The sequence below is a fragment of the Gadus chalcogrammus genome, chromosome 23 (genome assembly GCF_026213295.1).
Source record: "Gadus chalcogrammus isolate NIFS_2021 chromosome 23, NIFS_Gcha_1.0, whole genome shotgun sequence".
Taxonomy (NCBI): domain Eukaryota; kingdom Metazoa; phylum Chordata; class Actinopteri; order Gadiformes; family Gadidae; genus Gadus; species Gadus chalcogrammus.
In genome coordinates this window covers 5957681-5977373 of record NC_079434.1, presented here as the reverse complement: position 1 = coordinate 5977373, position 19693 = coordinate 5957681, and the positions used below count along the sequence as shown (strand labels likewise).

The 19693-nt window shown below is 42.7% G+C and overlaps 1 protein-coding gene and 1 long non-coding RNA gene across 7 annotated transcripts; one reads left to right on the top strand and one right to left on the bottom strand.

The window, feature by feature from the left end:
- Positions 1-7999, bottom strand: LOC130377516 (uncharacterized). 4 transcript variants are annotated; one of them, XR_008894219.1, is made up of 12 exons: positions 7879-7999; positions 3731-7476; positions 3348-3482; positions 2949-3054; positions 2755-2835; positions 2639-2658; positions 2395-2506; positions 2045-2132; positions 1678-1833; positions 1210-1289; positions 728-849; positions 1-536 (listed from the first exon to the last, which is right to left on the bottom strand). It is a non-coding gene; the product is annotated as an uncharacterized LOC130377516 (long non-coding RNA). The 4 variants fall into 4 exon arrangements; XR_008894220.1 differs by having other exon boundaries at positions 2045-2191; positions 3388-3482; XR_008894221.1 differs by having other exon boundaries at positions 728-871; positions 3388-3482.
- Positions 8000-13360: 5361 nt separating this feature from the next.
- Positions 13361-18913, top strand: LOC130377510 (B-cell receptor CD22-like). 3 transcript variants are annotated; one of them, XM_056584663.1, is made up of 10 exons: positions 13361-13393; positions 13529-13614; positions 14709-15089; positions 15196-15411; positions 15545-15799; positions 15907-15997; positions 16078-16138; positions 17926-18161; positions 18271-18366; positions 18541-18568. In XM_056584663.1, coding segments are annotated over exons 2-10 (1392 nt in total). In that variant the 5' UTR covers positions 13361-13393; positions 13529-13559; the 3' UTR covers positions 18542-18568. The 3 variants fall into 3 exon arrangements, with proteins under 3 accessions (XP_056440638.1, XP_056440639.1, XP_056440640.1); XM_056584664.1 differs by having other exon boundaries at positions 14862-15089; positions 18271-18913; XM_056584665.1 differs by lacking the exon at positions 14709-15089 and having other exon boundaries at positions 18271-18913.
- The last annotated feature ends 780 nt before the right edge of the window (positions 18914-19693 follow it).

Sequence of the window (19693 nt, the reverse complement as noted above, 5' to 3'; positions counted from 1 at the left end):
TTTTAATATATATAAACAAAAACACATGACAATAGTTTAGAACACTTTTGTAAAGGAAAACATTTTCCCAAATGAGGCTTTTCAAAATGTCACCACCATTCCGAAAGCAAGTGAAGAGGTTTGTGTAAAAGCAGTCCTCCCTGACCAGCTCTGTCCCTGACTCTAAACCCTGACTCTCAACCCCTAAAGTTGAACCCTCTGAGGGCAGGAAGGCGCGCCTTCAGTGTAAAGGTTTGAGCCACAGAGAAGGAAGAAAAGAGGAAGCAGTAGAGAGTAGTGAAGTAGTGAGGTTAGTGACAGACGTGAGGGAAAGGCGTGTGGAAGCACACGTTACATGTGGGGTCAAGAAGATCACTCCCACTGGAGGTCATTGATCCATCAGCCTCAGACTGCTGAGCTCAGCAGGTCTTCTGGAGGAAGAGGCTCAGATGAACTGAGGAGACGGGACCAGCAGGATGTCAGGATCAGGGCGGGTTCAGCTCAGGTGTGTCTTCCCCCGACCAAACAAGATCAGGTGAGGTTCAGCTCAGGTGTGTCTGCCCGGAACAAACAAGGACATTGATTAGGTTCAATATTCAAATGATGCAACATTATCTGAACCAAAGATAATTCATTAAGGAGCAGGCAGGCTTTAGGGCGCCTTGCTCAAGGACGCATCACTGTATCCTGAGGACTTGAACCCGGCACCATTGGTCTGAGAGTTGAACACCCAACCCCCAACTCCTACCTAGTCCACTATGTCCAGATAATGCAAACTTATGAGGAATCCTTGATGGTAGAGTCCTGGTTGTCCTCAGAATTTGCCTTCCAGATGTACGGCTTCACCATCGGTCCTCCAGATTCCTGGTACTGTTACAAACGTAATTTGTCTCTAAGGTAACAAAAACAGTAGTAGTTTGTCTCTAATGTAAGGTAACAAACACAGTAGTAGTTTGTCTCTAATGTAAGGTAACAAACACAGTAGTAGTTGGGCTCTAATTTAAGGTAACAAAAACAGGAGTAATTGGGCTCTAATGCAAGGTAACAAACACAGGAGTAGTTTGTCTTTAATATCAGGTAACAAACACAGGAGTAGTTGGGATCTAATGGCGTGTAACAAATAGCAGCTGTAGTTTGTCTGGTAAACAACCACAGTAGTATGCCGTAACTTATACTGGACAAACTAATCCTGCGTTACAAGTCCACTCTGTTTATTTTATGCAAACTTACGAGGATCCTGGTTGGTAGAGTGATGTCGTCCTCCGGCGTCTAAGCTCCTCCAGCAGCTCTCCTCAGAAAGAGTCCTGGTCCTGAACAAACAGCGGAAGTCTTGCTTCAACATGTGGTAAAACAGATTTTAATATATAAACAAAAGCACTTGACAGAAGTTTAATACAATTTTGTAAAGGGAAGCAGAGGAAAACGTTTTCCCAAATGAATCTTTTCAAAATGTCACCACCATTCTGAAAGCAAGTGAAGAGGTTTGTGTTAAAGCAGTCCTCCCTGACCAGCTCTGTCCCTGACTCTAAACCCTGACTCTCAACCCTAACGCTGAACCCTCTGAGGGCAGGAAGACGCGCCTTCCGTGTAAAGGTTCGAACCACAGAGAAGGAAGAAGAAGAGGAAGCAGTAGAGAGTAGTGAAGTAGTGAGGTTAGTGACAGACGTGAGGGAAAGGCGTGTGGAAGCACACGGTTACATGTGGGGTCAAGAAGATCACTCCCACTGGAGGTCATTGATACATCAGCCTCAGACTGCTGAGCTCAGCAGGTCTTCTGGAGGACGAGGCGCAGATGAACTGAGGAGACGGGACCAGCAGGATGTCAGGTTCAGTTGGGGTTCAGCTCAGGTGTGTCTGCCCGGACCAAACAAGGACATTGATTAGGTTCAATATTCAAAAGATGCAACATTATCTGAACCAAAGATAAGTCATTAAGGAGCAGGCAGGCTTTAGGGCGCCTTGCTCAAGGACGCATCACTGTATACTGAGGACTTGAACCCGGCACCATTGGTTTGAGAGTTGAACCCCCAACCTAGTCCACCATGTCCAGATAATGCAAACTTACGAGGACTCCTTGATGGTAGAGTCCTGGTTGTCCTCAGGATTTGACTTCCAGATGTACGGCTTCTCCATCAGGTAACCAGATTCCTGGTCTGGTTACAAACGTAATTTGTCTCCGATGTAAGGTAACAAACAGAGGAGTAGTTGGGCTCTAATGCAAGGTAACAAACACAGGAGTAGTTTGTCTCTAATGTAAGGTCACAAACACAGGAGTAGTTGGGCTCTAATGCCGCGTAACAAAGTAGCAGCTGTAGTTTGTCTGGTAAACAAGCACAGTAGTATGCCGTAACTTGTACTGGACAAACTAATCCTGCGTTACAACAAGTCCACTCTGTTTATTTTATGCAAACTTACGAGGATCCTTGTTGGTGGAGTGATGTCGTCCTCCAGAGTCTTGGCTCCTCCATCAGCTCTCCTCAGCCAGAGTCCTGGTCTGGAACAAACAGCGCAAGTCCGGCCCCAACGTCTGGAAACAAACATGTAGTTTGTCTTATTTTAAATCCCTTTATTTCCACTTTGTTAGGTTAATACAAACTTCCAATCCTTGTTGGTAGAGAGATGGTCATCCTCCAGATTCACGGCTCCCCTACCAGCTCACCTCCGCTCCAGAAACACGTTCTAGTAAGAAAACACAGCGGTAGTTGGTTAACGCATGTCAAAGGAACAGCTGTATTTTGCCCTTTAAGTCAACCATGTAAGTAAATACCAACTTACGAGGAATCCTTGTTGGTCGATTCCTAGTCGTCCTCCAGCGTCTCAGCTCCTCCAGCAGCTCTCCTCAGATAGAGTCCTGGTCTGGAACAAACAGCGGAAGTCTTGCTTCAACATGTGGTAAAACAGATGTAGTTGTCTGGTATATATGGTACAAACGCCGGTAGTTTGTGGTAGCAGTGTTGCGCTCCATCTACCCCACGACAGATGTCCTTCACCAGGCAGGGCCTCCACCAGCTGCTCCACCAGGCAGGGCCTTCAGCAGGGCTCCTCCATCAGCTCCACCAGACATGGATTCCTGGTCTGGTTACAAACAGTTGGTCTCAGCATTAAATCACCTGGGGACGCAACACGCCCCACCACCTGCATCTGAGGTTCACTTGTAAAATGGAAGACAAATTTAAACATATTTAAACACTTTAATTAGACAACGTCTGCAGATTGTCGCGTTCAGTAATTCATCCACTACGGTCGTAGCAGCACTAGTAACAATAATGGCTCATATGACTCCTGCATAACCCCGGTACGAATTAACTCAAATCACAGCTTGGCACAGATTTAAAGTCATTAGATGATCAAAAGCAGACCTAAACTACCGTGGATTTTAGTGTTTCAGATGAGCTTGGTGACGGTTACCCTCTGGTCCGGTGCTGCAGGCCCCTGGTCTCCAGCCTCAGTCTCCGGTCCACCCTGGCTCCACAAGCCTCCGGTCCCCAGCCTCTCAGCCTCGCCTTTCAGATACAGCAGCAGGGTTACATCAGAATTTGCCCAACAATAAACTTAATTGACTCATCCGAAACAGAGATACACAATTAATTGAACCATTATTTTATAACTCAAGGCTAGAAAAGACTTGAGACCAGACATGAGCATCCCGTTTTTGGGAATGAAGACAGCAGTCCACAAGTTTAAAGAAGTGGTTCAGCCCATGCATTGAAACTGACCTAAGCAGACTCTACTCACACACCAGAGCACTGACCTGTTCTGGACGACTTCTGACAGGAGGTGGAGGTCTGGCTCTGGCTGAGGAGGTGGAGGTCTGGCTCTGGGTGAGGAGGTGGAGGTCTGGCTCTGGGTGAGGAGGTGGAGGTCTGGCTCTGGGTGAGGAGGTGGAGGTCTGGCTCTGGGTGAGGAGGTGGAGGTCTGGCTCTGGGTGAGGAGGCAGACACCATGGTACAAACTACATGTTACCTTTTTAACCTTGTACAGTTCTGGATAATCTTCTACTGTAACATGTGGGAAGAACGGCCATTATTTTAGCTTTGATATTATCCAGTTGGTAACTCTGCAACAAAGTCGTTGTTTAACGTCATTCCATTGGGTAGGGTTTAACTTCTGTGGCAATTAATGGCCGCAGATATTTAGAACGTACAAAAGCTGAAGTAACAAACACTAAGCAGTATCGATATTAAATCAAATTTACTCAGCCATATTCAGGTGTTGGGTTCCGTTGAAGAACTGTCAAAATGTCTTCCAGCTTGAAATGATTTACAGCCTTCACCGATGTCAAAAATGGGCCCGCAAGTCGAAGGCCGTTTCGTACGCAGCGCGAGTCCCGTCAACGTGGTTAGAAGTACGGCGCAACCATCGAAAATTATCAAGATATTGTACGACGTACGTATCAGTATGTATTTACGTCTAACTGATCACTGTCTTGATTGTTTGTTTTGTCTTGTTTTTGTTTTATTTATCTATCTATCATTATTTTTCCACAATGTCTCGTTTTTAAACGATTTATGATAACTTTATGCTCTGTAAGGTGACCTTGGGTGTCTTGAAAGGCGCCCTTTAAATGAAATGTATTATTTAATATCAAACTTAAGTTGTTTAAGATAAGGGGCAACAATTCCCAATGGAAACCGACTGAAAAATAGTTTCCGTTGGCAGCGGCTCGAGGTTGCGCAAATACAATCCAGAACGTTCTGCCAGATTCCCTCAGGGGACTCCGCTCCAACTAACTGCCAGGTGGCCTCTAATGTTTATCAAGACTACAACGTTCTATGCTAACCATTGGGACTAAATAAAGTGACCACACTCAGGAACCTCCACGGCGGGAAGCACAAACCGTCCGACCGGAATCCGAACATTCCGGCCGGAACCAACCAAAGAAAAAACATAACCAGTGCCTCACCTTGAGCTGAACGGAGGAAGATCCTGAAGTCCAGCGATGGTCTACATTAAAACACAGCCAACAGACTTACCTTGAGGAGATCTGTTTGTTGCTGTTGGTACCTTTACATTATTATGCACCCAGTGTGTACAAGCTAAATCACTCAAAACCATACAAAGAACCAAACTACCATGTACGTCCCACAACAACTTTAAACCTCAAATCCTTGCCTAAGAACAATGGAATCATTCAATACAAAACCGCGTCTACATTTTACACTTATATAGATTATACAGGGTACAAACCATACAGAGCAAATCTAAACGTTTAGCTCACAGAGAGCCAACCATAAGCCCTGCAACGTCACCTTGACCGCCTCATCACCAACAGCAAATCATGCCAGCCAGCCAACACATGTACAGGTCTAGTGAGAAGTGGGCATCTGAGCGAAAGGACTGCTCATAATAAATAGAAGCCCAATTCCTGAACTATCCAATCATCTTCATGGTTTAGAGATTTACAGACTTGACATGCCATTGTGTTCTAAACACCTTTGTCTGCTCCCTCGTTACTTATAAAACTCTACATCTCCATCCCTAGAATGTTGCATCCTACTCATGGGGGTGTGGTCTGAGTGAGCAGAGATGCATGCTGGGATACAGTGCCGTCTCAAGTCTTCAGTTCTATAGACACGCCCCTCAGGAGAAACCAAGTGTTTGAGAATCTGTCGTGACATCAGTTGCATGAGCTGGAATATCCTTCAAGATGGCGCCAGGATACTCAGAGGAGAAAGGCCAAGAGGAAGAGGTGAGGGTTCTTCCTCCCAGCCAGTGGAACACAACAACGGTCCTCATCAGAGTACCATGGAACACTTTGAAACATCCTCCTCTTTACACCTTGAAACCCCAGGGAAGGTTTCCTTACCTCCTCAGCTGAAGAGCACAACTTCAGCTCGAAGAGCGCACTAGTTGGAGTTCCCGGATTGGTTCTGATTTAAGGGAACCAATCGTTCAGCTAGTCCTGTCCGAAACGAATACATTTCAGCCTGAGAAGACGTGCAACTGAGAGCAAGACAAGATCCACAGGGCTCTCCATCAATCCAGCCAGGTAGGAAGAGCCGTCTCATTACAGGTCTGAAGGTTATCTTGAATATCCATTTAGGTCCCTTTCCAACGTCAGACTCTCCTTTGGGAATTCCTTTTGGTGTCCAACCTCCATTGATCCTGATTGGGAATTCCTTTTGGTGTCCATCCTCCATTGATCCTGAATGGTCCTAGTTTGAAGTCACTGATCTGAACACGCCGCTTGCATCCTTTTACACTTGAGTTGGTTACCCTCCTTCCTGCCCAGTGTGTTGGATCACGCTCCGGCGCGTCGCTATGGGCTCTTTATGTCTACTGGAGGCCCTTAAGTAAACGTGTGGCCGTCCATCAGGTATGATTTAATTGACCATTCCAATATCCCAAGCCAATCACACAGAACCCTGTATGAACATTATTACTGTCAAAGCAAGCCGGACACACACAAATAGAATCCCATGCCAGGTGGGAGTGGGACGGACACACACACACACACACACACACACACACACACACACACAACCTCATGCCAAATAACGTTCCATCATCCAACCCCAGCTCTCCTGCCAGGGCACCCAGAAGAGAACAACCAATGTCTCCAGAGAAGTAAATTATGTGCAACATTTTTCAGTGGCGTCCCACATTGGTGATGGATTATGCTTGGCGTCTCCAAAATGTGTCCCAAGGTGATTCAACGTCTCTGAAGTCGTGTCTTTGTAGTCCAGTGGTTTCCTGAATGAGGGGCCTTCACAGATGCAAACGGTGCAGCTTTAGTCAGCCTGAGGACAGGAAGGTCATCTGTTCAGAAGACCACACAGTGGAGGGGGGTGGCTCTTGAGGAGCAGGATCCATATGGGGATGGCCCCAAATAAGACCTTCTTGGAAATGAAACTGTTCCTGAGGAGTCACGATGGCTGGAGGGGACTGTTGAATGTGTTCCATGGTTCTCTGTGTCAGACTGAAGTTGTGTTTTAGTCGTTGAGATGAGGAGCCCCCTCATCTCCAACTGGTGTTTCTCCTTCTGAATCCCTGTCTCCATCTTAAAGCACATTCCAGTCCATGTAACTGACATCACAACGGTTTCTCAAACACTCGGTTTCCCCTGAGGGGGCGTGTGTACAGACCTGTAGACTTCAAACAGCTCTGTATCCCAGTATGCACCTCTGCTCACTCAGACCACAGCCTAATCAGTAGAGCAACACTCATTTGATGAAGATGCAGAGCTCAGGAGAGTAGCTGGAAAGAAGACTGAAGATATCAGAACCCAACCCATTACTCCAGCTTACAACGATAACTTGGGAGCCATTTTAACAAATCATTAAAACCAACATAAACCAAACACCTAAGTAACCCATGAACCAATAAAACATCCTTACCACTCAGATCAACCTTCAGGTAACGGGTTAACTCACCAGGAAGCCAAAATACATCAATGTGCCCAAGATTAATGAGAAATTTATGACTTACAGTTTGCAGTTAATCTTGATGGTTAAGTTGGGATACTCACAGAACTGCAGTTAAATATCCATGATAGACCTTTGAAGGAAGGAACAGTTTACACATGGTCCCCAAACTTGGGCACTATCCCACAGTTCAACAACTACCATCTCCATTAAATCAGATAAATGAATGACGATACAAATTCAGGGCTTTTGGGATCATCAAACTTTTAAATAATGATTAAAGATAATTAATTAATCCAGCTTTTTAAAATAATTTATACTAATTATTGGACTATCATTAGTCAATAGTGATTTACCTCTTACTTTGACAAGATTGAATGTATAGTCTCTAAAATGTTACTTGCAGGTAGAATCATTATTTAAATTTCAAATGAGTTAAACCACCACAATCTCAGATTTCCTTCACACATTATCAGTGAATTATATTCAACATACAAGTCACGTCAGTTGTGCTTTGCTACACAATTCTACTCACATCAGGTTCAGATGAGATGCTCCTCTTTACTTCAAAAAGTCTTTAACCTGTGAAACAGGAAGATATGTCAAATAAGTCACAACAGCCCTGCGTTTGGGAGACACGACACTGCCAAACAGTGGAGGACTCCAACGTACTGTCCGGCTCCCTCTTAAAAGAAACGCACCAGATGCAACCAATTAACTGATTAAGAAAACCACTTGGCAGGCGAGCTGCGGCAGGGGAGCAAAATGGCGTCCCTGTGTGTGTAGTGAGCCGATGTGGACAGCAGAGGGCGATGTTACCATACGAGAACATCTGCTCTCTGAGCGCTCTGCGAGATACCGTCTCCATTGCAACCGTAACTTGGCAGCATCCTGAACGGCCCTTTCAGGACAATCAGGAGTGAGAAGGAAGCTTTCATCAAAGAGACCGGAGACTCATTCACTGGTTAAACTGGAGTCATCGCCTACACACACACACACACACACACACACACACACACACACACACACACACACACACGCACACACACACACACACACACACACACACACACACACACACACACACACACACACACACACAGTGCCGCTGCTAGTTATTATTATTTTTTATTGCCATGGGCCCCCCCTCTGCCTTGGGCCCCCCCCCTATTCATAAATACAAACTTAAAACCAGAAGTAAGAATTTAATTATTATTATTTATTTTTTTTGGGGGGGCCCTCAGGACTTGGGTCCCTACACACACACACACACACACCATACAGACAACAAACACAATACAGACATACATAATACACCATATAGATTCACACCATATGCACGCACACACCCCAGATACATAGATTCACACACAATATTTATACACACAACATTTTTTTTGCATGGAAGTAGCTGGCGTTAAACACCACTGTCACCAATGTCAATTTACTTGCTCACAAGATTACATTATTTATGCATACCTATTTATGTTTGTGTTGAATCGTTTTTTTAGGGTCAGCCCAGCAAACGGAGGCTTTTGTGCGCCGGGTGGCGCACAAACATTTGTTTACCGGTGGAAGGGATAGTGCCACTATCCAATGTTGTAAAATTAATGCACAACCGATCATTTGCAATGTTTGTAATTTTTAATGAACGTATATAATTGTATTTTATATAATATACTTATGTGTTCAAACCACTGGTAGATTGTAGGCATATTTAATCATATCAGTTAAATAATATATCCAAATAAATACATGTTTATCATCTCTTTCTTTGTCTTTTCCCCCCTGCATAATAGTAATCAACCGTACTGTAAATGTGATGCATGAATTAAGTTAAGACAATTTCACTTAGTTTGATAAAAATGGAATGGATTTTTCCTTTTAATAAAGACGATTCTATCAACCGCAACAAAGCTTTTGTGACTTCCCCAAAGAGGCTCCATGCGAAGGAGACATGACCGCATTCATAACAGACAAAAGTCAAATAAATATCGATCAGCTTGATTGCTGCCATGTTTTATTCATAAGCGCACATGTGTTTGCAAGCGGACACGCAGTATTAAAAAGCGGAAGCGCTTCCACACTAACAAGTCGTTTCAAAGTCTGAACGTTGCAAACGCTAGGAAGCACTCAAGCTAGCACTCTAGTCTCATCTCCATAGGACGCGACTAGCAAGGACGCGTCCTAGCAAGGCTGCAGCCTTCACTTTGGGAAACAGCCAATAAAGGCGACGAGCCTTCTTTCCCATTAAACTGTAAACATGGCGTCAAGCGGTTCAACTGTTGGTTCATGTTGGTCCCATAGAGAAGTCGAGTGTCTGTTAACCATTTGGGCAGACGGTGCGATTCAGGCACAGTTGTAGAAGACCCACAAAAATTCAGATGTATTTGGGAGTATCCGCGAATCAATGACTTTATTATGGTCCATGCAGCGGACGCTTGGTGATGACGTGTTACGACGTGATGACGTATGTACAAGAGCCTACCGTGGCCAGGCCACAGTTGCGACGGCCACGGCCAGATGGCCTAGTAGTGTGAGCGCAGGCCAGAGAACAATGGGGCCAGTTCAGCACGGTTAGGTGTGAAAACGGCCAACGGCCACAGCCAGATGGCCTAGGGTGCACTCACACTAGGACCGAACACGCACCAGACGAGGCAGACAGCCGAGTTGGAGAGACGCGGTAGGCGGAGAACGCACCAACCCGTACCTACGCCAATACGCTTCCCCCCAGGACTGAGTGGGAGAAGACGGGAGCGATTGAGACGCCGACCTCGCAGCCGGACCAGACCCGGAGACGGCCCCTTTCACCCCATAAGAGGAAGAACTTATGTTGTCTTTTGTTTGACCTTTTTTGCACGTGAGGCGAACAAAACCGTTGACCCGCAACCCTGTTTTGAGCGTCTCCTTTGAAAATCCCATGCGCCGACGATCGGGGTTGCCACAATATACACGCACACACCATAAGTATACACCATATAGATACACACACACAATAGATACACCCCATATAGATACACACCATAAAGATAAACACAAAATAGACACACACCAAAGATTAACTTAATATAGATACAAACTATATAGATCCCCCCCAAACACATACACACACACGCACGCACGGATCTGACTGGGGATAGGATAGATTAATTCACTTGAGGTGGTAAACAGGTTGTTGTTTATTCTCTTGCCAAAAGGACTATCTAGACTAGGCTACTTATAAATGTTTATAAATATATATATTTTATTTATTTATTTCCCAAAGATCATATTCGGGGCTAATTAAATAACATCCGAGGCTTTAGCCCCGAATAAAACAGCATAGTAGTTACGCCACTGGCAACAGGCCTCGCATATTAGACATTTTCCATCAATACATCATTTAGAAGTTTGGAATACCTTTTTTGACTAGCATTTCTGCAATCAAAGATAAAAGCTTTTAAATACCAACAGATGGGGCCATTTTTACATAGATTATTATTAACTCCAATAGTTCATATCTCATGGTTTGATTTTAGGGGGTCCTGAGAGTTGATCTTTACAAATCCTGTAAAGAATATTAGTGTGCAGACAACAAAAGTAACACATCAATGTAAATAAATAATAAACGTTGTAAATATATGGCCTGTTGGCCCTTTGAGACTGTACGTGATTAAGGGTTGGACAAATAAAATATAATTGAACGTATAGACGTTGATTAAATAAGCAGTAACATTTCAACATTTATATATGTAGGCCTATATGTTGATCAAAACAAAATAAATCAGGTCCAAAGAGAATGTTGTGGTCACAGAAACTTTATACTCGACACATAGGCCTACCATCCAGCCGTGTTTAATTTGACATTATGTCTATCATGAAAACATTTAATTCAAGTAATGTGGCACTATATGTTGGTTAAAGAAAACACCTATTTAAAGTCCCTTCAAATAATGTATAAACCAGCATATATGCTGCCAAAAATAATAATAATCAGTGTATCCCAACAGAGGCGGACTATAACATTGGAAAAATAATGAATTAAAAGTGAATCCTTGCTTTTTATTGATTATGAAAATGAACAGGCACCTATAACATGGAACTTGCACATCCCAAAAAAACAAACATAAATAACACATCCCCATTAGTGTTGATCACTCACTACAAGCAGGGGCGGCCTTCCCTACAGGCGGGTTAGGCGGCCGCCTAGAGCGCCATCTAGAGGGGGAGCGCAAAATAATGCGCCCGAAAAAAAAAAAAAAAAAAACACAATTATATTTTTTTTCCCTCCTGGCGCATATTTTTGCGCCCCTTCTATATCTCCAACCAATATTTTGACATTAAAAAAAATAAATCTAACATTAGGGTAAAATGAGCCAAAAATCGAAAACGGAAGGGGAACCTACCTCCTTGGTTTCGTCAGAACATGCTAGTACTATAAGGCGTTTGGTTAGAGTGTTTTCAAGAATCGAGAATCAAGAACGAAATCAAGAAAATGAAGAGGCAAAAGCCATCCGGGGCGCAATTTTTTCCTCCGTGGATTTTATTCTTGAATTAATGTTTGTTCATCGTTGCGATCGTTGTTGTGTTTATGTGAAAGAAATGCAGTTACAGGGCAAAACAGTTTTTCAAGGTTGCAATTCAGTTTTCGTGGGGAATGAACGAACAATTTTATTTATTTTTTTTGCGGAGGGGGGGGGCGGCGCGCCAGGAGTGAAGCTCGCCTAGAGCGCCAAATGTGCTGGGGCCGCCCCTGACTACAAGCAGCAAGCTAAGAATCCAAACTACAGTGAAATGGGTGTATGTGTGTGTGTGTGGGGGGGAGGGGATAGAAGAGGGGTACTGGATTATTTGGTGGTGGAAATGACCCTTGTCAATGGACCCTTGTCAACTTTCTAACAAAAATGTAATCTCCATGGATCTATACTGCTCATTAAACAGAAACTTGTTGCATCCCTGCCCCTCTAATGCCACTGTGACTGTATTTACAATCATTTCATCCCCGTCGCCATTTCTCACGGCACACCCTAAACCGCATTGAGAGCACTACTAATGAAGCTAATACAAAACAAGTCATTGGTTAAATAGAAATCTAGGTTATCAATATAGTTTTTAGGATAGCATCATGGTCATCCCCTCTTTACCGTTTTTCTATTATCACATTCACTCAAGATGCATTGAAGATTCAATTGAACTAGACCCAGGAAAGATAATAGTAGTTAAAACAAAACAACTCAAGATGAAACAGTTCAAGTATTCCCCGATGAAGGACTATAAAGGAATGGAGTGACTTCAGTTTGAATGAAAGAGCCGTATTCACACCTTGTTCATTGAAACAAGCTCAACAAATTATGAGGCTCATACCTTGAGCTCATTTGAGTCTCGGCTTTCATGTGGCAGATCATTTGTGCAGATAGCATAGATCGGATTGGCAATTTCCAGGCCACTTATTGACTAAAAAATTTCCAAAAAACATCATCCAAAAACCGTCCGGAAACGTAAATTGCCAGAAAAACGATTATCCAAATACATGTACTTCTGCAATGGCAAATACACAAATACACACCTGAAGGCAACCTAATTATTAACTTTGACGTTATGTGGTAAATATCATGAATAATATATCTCTCACAAACATGGAGGAGGGAGGGAGGGAGTATGGTTTGGGGGCTGCTTTACTGCATAAATGTCTCTTGATCGAAATTGTGTATGTGGTGAAAAAATATATCCGATAGTTAAAAAAAGAACGTTGTTCTGTTGTTCTGCTGCTCTGTATCTACAGCAGTGCTGTACCACATCCTGTGGGTAGCCAGACTTGTGCGTGTGTGCATGTGTGTGAGTAAGGAGCAGAAGGACAGAAGATTAATAAAAATGTAATGAAAGCAGAAATAAAGCATGAAGGAACGTTATACCGTTCATTGTGGTCAAAAAAGACGATTATATGACAGGCCCAGGTGTTCCGAGGCTTCTGTTCTTTCTGTTGCTAATGATGCTATAAAGAGGAAGGAAGTCTTTCAATGATGTTCAGTTTCTGTTGGGCTCACTGCATGAACTGGCACCACAGGGTAAAGGTTAGACCAGCTTCCTTCTCCAGAAACTTTTCACATTTATTTATATTGTTAACAAATCTAATAGTTCTCATAGTTTTCCTTGTTTTCACTTTTTAATTGAGTTTATGACCTGCATGTGTTTTATTATCTCCCCAGAACAACAGAGTGAGAGAGGAGAGGACAAACCATGACTTTAAGATCAGCAGCAAGAGGATTTATAGCTTTCCTTCTATCAGTACCAGGTTGGTTCATTTACATTAGGAACATTTAGTTGAACTGTTTCAATAACATGACAAGCAAGCACCTGGAACCGTGAGAGGGTGAAACCACAGCATGAAGATAGAATAAAAGTCAATAGAACTTTAAAGTATCTCCCTCTAAAAAGCTGTATTTGGTTAAACAGACCACTAGAATAGAGAGTGGTCCACTTTATATTGTTCAGCTGTGGTTCATTAGTCATTGGAAAATACCAGTTCAGTTGTTTACAGCCTCGTGTGGTGAATGTACTGTACTGTTTTTAGATCACAATACACGTATTTCATATTGGAATGAATATATATTTGCATTTGAGATGTGTTGGCCGTTTCGGAGTTGATCGGCAAACCTGAACTAACATCAAAGGGTTAGTTTAGTTACTTTTTGAAAAAAGATGAAAGTCAAGAGCCTCAGTTTTTCCTTGTTTATTCTATAAATGATGATTTAGACATGACATATCAATCTTCTGCTGCAATGTTGGAATTATTGTTCAGTGTAACGGTATACACTGCATGCTATCTCCTGTCCTCTCTCCTATCTCCTGCTTTCCTCTCCTTTCCTTCTCTCATCTTCTTGTCTCCTTTCGTTATCTTGTCTGCTCTCCTCTATTTGTCTCCTCTCCTCCTCCTTGACTCCACTCTCTTCCTCTCCTTACCTGACTCCTCACCACTAATCCCACTTCCTCTCCCTGTCTCCAATCCTTTCCTTGTCTCCTCTCCTCTCCCCCTCTACTCTACGTTCCTTGTCTCTGCATCTAATTAATTACAAAGAGTGCAGTCAAAAAAACAGCCTAGTAGCCTACACTACCAGAATTCATTAACTATTAGTGTTTGTTGTTCAGTTAGTGTAGTGTACATTTCTGTTTTTCCGGGGGGGTTGTACTTGATACCCCCCCTGGCTACGCCACTGGTTTCACATGATGTTCTGGAACATTCCTCTCACAGCTCAGCAGTCAGCATTTATCTGTAGTTTCCATCTCCACCCACCATGCCTCCATCTCTTTATGTATCTTCTGCTCTGTTCATCAGGTGAACCTCTGTGTCTTGTTAATTCTCAATGAGATGCATTTGTTTTTTCACAGCGCTTCAGGGTATTGATCAATGGACGGTTACTTACTCATCTAGTAACGTCTGCGCTTTAAGAAAATCAACTGTTGACATCAACTGCACTTATGAATACCCTGACAACGTTCTGTACCGCCCTACCAAAGTCTATACACTGTGGTTTACTAAAGGATCCAACGATCAGCCTGTTGACCTGCGAGGGGATGCAGACTATACAGGTCGTGTTGGATACAGCGGTGGAGAGGTCAGCTGTAATGGGTCCAGATGTCATGGAACATGTACCCTGAGAATCAAAGACCTGAGAGAGAGTGACTTTGCTGTCTACAAGTTTAGGTTCACAACAAACCAACCACGTGGGGAATATACTGTTGACCCTGGAGTGACATTATTTGTATCAGGTAAACTATGATGACTGTGTGCGTGTGTGTTATTGTTTGGGTTCTAGAAGGTTTGTGTTATCCTAATTATTTAGAATAATTGTGATTAATTTGATCTAACTCCCAGATCTCCAGGTGAAGGTGTCCTTTCCTGACCCTACCGATCCTACCAGGGGAGAGCTGGAATGTCACAGTAGGTGTGGTCTAGCTGGGAACCATCTCTACACCTGGTTCAGGAATGGAGAGAATGTAGGACAGAGAGTGAACTCCTGGGTCCAACCTCAGTCTGGAGGCAGCTATTCATGTGCTGTTGAAGGACACAATCTCAGCTCTCCTTTAGTGTGTAAGTCTACTCCACAGTATGCTGACATGATACCAGATGTAATGGACCTTTTAGGGAAAATAACATAATGTATACTATGAATGGACCAAACTGCTGGTGTTTTATATAATTAATAAAATGTAACTGTTAACAGACGCTCCAAAGACCCCCTCAGTGACCGTGAGTCCCTCTGGTGAAATAGAGGAGGGCAGTTCAGTGACTCTGAGCTGCAGCAGTGATGCCAACCCAGCAGCTAAGTACACCTGGTTCAGGGAACATGAAGACTCAGTGAGAGAATCAGGACAGAACTACACCATTACTAATATCACATCTGAGCATGAAGGAAACTATTACTGCCAAGCTCATAATGCATTCGGACGTCAAAATTCCTCATTTTTATTCATTAAGGGTAATAGTTCATTTCAAATAAATACACACCTTTCACACAGTCACAGACACACGGTTAAACATTGACCTGCAGTTGTCAGTGTTTTAAATCGTATTACTATGTTTCAGTGACATCATCATCACTGACAGCAATGGTAGCTGTATCAACCATTGTTATGTTATTGGCCACCATTCTCCTCCTCGTCTTCCTCTGGATGAGGTGAGATATTCTCTATCTTTCTCGTTTTCCATTCCTTCATACCTCCTGTTGCTTCTTCATCTCTATGTTCTCTTCTCCAGAAGAAAGAGGGCCTTCAGAAAGGCATGTGGACAGGGAGGAAGGCCAGATACCGTGGAGGAGGTGAGACACAGGAAGCCATTTATTACTAACCCATCCTTTACTAAGACACACAATGGAAATACCCTGAGACCACGACACAAGACCACACAGGATATTATCTATAGTTGTTTCGTTATAGAGTCTGTTATAGACCTCCCAAACAGAAGGAGTGTTCTTAAGTGTTCTATTAAAATTTGGTACTGATTGCTGCAGTCATAATGAATTTTTGCACGAAGACTGTACCTTACTTGGCGATCCTAATGTTCTTACAGAAAGCTAGTGTATCTTACCAGGGGATTTACATACAAATGTGAAAACACCAACAAGCTCGCTGGTAGTTGTCCTTAGGATGTTCATTCCGTTTTTTGGGTTAAACAACTGATCGGGGAGCCAAGACGGTTGTGTACAGATAGAACATAATTTCTAGATGATATGATGTATTGGAAAGAGACTAAATGTGTAAGTCAGGTGATTTCATCTGTAGCATTAGTGATCATTTGTTAATTTCTTGCATCGTTAAAATCCTGAAAGTGCTGCTGGAACAGGAAAACATCTGCATGAAGTTCCATGAAAAGGGTCCCAAAAGATTGATTAATTCACACATTATGGTAGTAGAATTGGTCAGGTATACTAAATTGTGACAGTGTCGATTGGCTAGTTTTAATGAACATTTGTACCCATGCCTGAAAAATAAATACTACAAGGATTATGGTTTCATAGCCAACAGAAAAATTGAGATTTGAGGACCAAAAAGCGATGGAAAGGGTTGGAGCAGATAAAGATAAAATAGACAAATGTCAGTTAAAACATTGATGGCCTTCAGTATCAAATAACAAAGGTGGCTCAACACTTTCTCCACTGCTGTGGTTTTCCCTTTGTTTCAGAGTTGCACATTAGCTCTGAATATAAACACTATCATTGAGAGTTTCTACCATGACAGAAGAGAGAGCTTTGAGCTGGGTGAAACAGCTGATAATGAAGTGGCCAGCTTGTTGCGCTCCATGAGCCTAAACAAGGCCACTGTCATTGGATGGACTTCCTGCTAGGCGGATTGGGACTGAAATCAAAGCTCAAAGAAATTCCAACTAGAATGGTCCTGTTAGATCTACAGAAGGCTTTTGATACAGTAGATCACAGCACTTGTGGATTCCCTTAAATTGATTGAAACATCAATATAGTGGTTTAATCCTTGTGGGATCCCCAGGGGTCTATTCCTGGCCGTTTTATATGATGTGACATACTTTCAGCAGTAATCTCCCGGATGTTTTACGATTTGTAACCTGAAATAAAACCAAACCACACCAGTGCCCCATGATCATCAGTATTGTTTGTATGCTTTCTCTGCGGCAGTGTTGCCATGGCACCTGACACTATGTTATGGTGGGGTCACCTTGGAATACAAACTTCAGTTTGATTCATTATCAGTCTGGGATTTAAGAAAGACTAATTGACAAGGTGAAGTTTGCTTAAAGAGTGAGAACTAGGGTGAGATCTAAAGACAAACTGGGATCAGGTGAAACATCCGCCAGTGAGTAGAATGAAAAGATTGGTGAATGGTAATAATAATTCCTAATTTTGTTTTAAAGAAGCAAATTAATATGTTGTTATTAAACGGTTTTAGGAGCTCAACAGATAGAGGAAACCTTGCAGGAAGCACTTCAAGTGAGGCCTACAGCAGCCTGCATGGTGGGACCGCTAGTCACCACCAAGGGTCTCTAGATGAACCAGAAACACTTGGCCTTCAGGACTGTGTTCAGGAAGTGTAAAGTGTTTCCTAAACGTTCTCTTCTGTCCTTACTCCCCGATAGCCACATCCTGTTCCTGTGTATGAAAACGCCTCAGCTCTGACCAATCAAATGGTTCCTACAGCACTCAGAGAACCAACTGAAGAGCATGATGACCTTCACTATGCCAGCATCCACCCCTCTCGCTCAAAGAACCAGGAAGTTCCTCGCTGGTTGCCTGGCTCTCGTGTCCAATCAGACCAGACAGATGCATTATTTTACTCTGTGGTCAACGTTAAGAGACCCAACGCTGTCCCTGGGTAAGCTTCTCTCTGTATTTCTAAATTGGAAATAGAATCTATGTTTTTGGAATTTATCAACCCAACGGATCCGTTTCACAGGGTGACTGAAGTTCTGTCTTCTTTTCAGAGAAAGAGAGAAGACAGAGGCGACAGAAACCTCAGTGTTGTACAGCACTGTCAAAAATAACCCAGAAATTGAAGTTGCTGCAGCAGGATTTAAATAGTGAGTCTAGGTAGAGTGTCTCATCTGTTTAGTTGAACAGGACAATACGCTGTTTGCATATCATATGGCGCTTAATTACCTGGACTGATACCTGATCTGATGTCTGTTGAGTTTATTTTACTTAATTACTTGATTTTGTATGTTCCACTTGTGATGCCCCCACATCTTATCCAGGGCCTCTTGCTCTGGTGGATGAAGCTCCGCTTCATTGCTACCACCTGTTGGTTACCAGGATGTACTGCACCTGTGAGGAGAGGTCTTAAGGGACAATTCCTGTCTGCGTTCGTTAGCTAACCATCCTTGCCATCTCCTGGCTGCACTGAAACATTATTGTATTTTACGGATTTCCCCTGTTCATTATCTTTTTACTTGTTAATAAAACAGAAATGTTCACCAACCCTTCCAAACAATACCTTGATCAACTGAATCTGAGTAATTGCTATTGCTTGGAGCATGTTTCTAAAGTTATTGCTCTTTTAATGTTCAAGATCAAAGTTATTAATGCTCCGGATTTTTATTAAATTGTGACCATGGGCAAATGCAAAGGTTGTGGAAGAAGGACAGCCATTGTTACAATAATATACATGTACTATTTGGTACTTTTGCAAAACAACAAATACATCTATCAGAAATCAGAAAAAATATTTAATTCAACATAAAAATATAAACAATGTGGGCCGAGCCACATTGTGATTATTCATGATGAAACTACTCCCTTCGTTCCATTATGAGCCCATCCACGCTTGCGCCAAATGTCAAAAGTTGAATTTCAAATAAATATTGAATATGAAACTAACTTTACCTCAGCAGTAACATGAGGTCGCGAAACTTTGACAGGATCCAAGGTCTTTGATGCCTCTGTTGAAATCGATGGTGGTTGAAGTTGTAATAGTTGTAAACATGAGCTTTATTGTCGACGGCAGTGTACAATGAAAAAATCGCAATCTGCTCCTGAAAAAAATCGCAATTTTTCTAATAATGATTAATGTGACCCATTCAATAGGTGCGTTAAGCAAGACAGTATAAATTTGTTGTTAGATGATTAATTCATACAGATATCCTTATTGTATCCACTAGATGGCAACTCCATAAACAAAAAAGGAGTAGCTCCGCAATTAATTATTTACATGAATCAAATGTCGTATGATGTAAAATAGCAGGAGAATATGTCGGGCAGCATCATAAAGACAGGGGGAGCATGTTAAGTCAAATATTTGCTGACCGACCTTGAAAGTATTGGCTTACAAAAGCAAAATAAGTTATCCACGGTGGCACATTGCAATCACAACACCAAAAAAAAAATCGGGTTATCTTGTAATGATGACAT

Bases quoted from the DNA above. Each gene is read 5' to 3' on its own strand.
- LOC130377510 (XM_056584663.1), top strand. From the start codon at position 13,560: ATGACTTTAAGATCAGCAGCAAGAGGATTTATAGCTTTCCTTCTATCA. The intron at 15,412-15,544 runs GTAAGTCTACTC...AACTGTTAACAG, and splicing joins TCTCAGCTCTCCTTTAGTGT to ACGCTCCAAAGACCCCCTCA. The intron at 15,800-15,906 runs GTAATAGTTCAT...ACTATGTTTCAG, and splicing joins CTCATTTTTATTCATTAAGG to TGACATCATCATCACTGACA.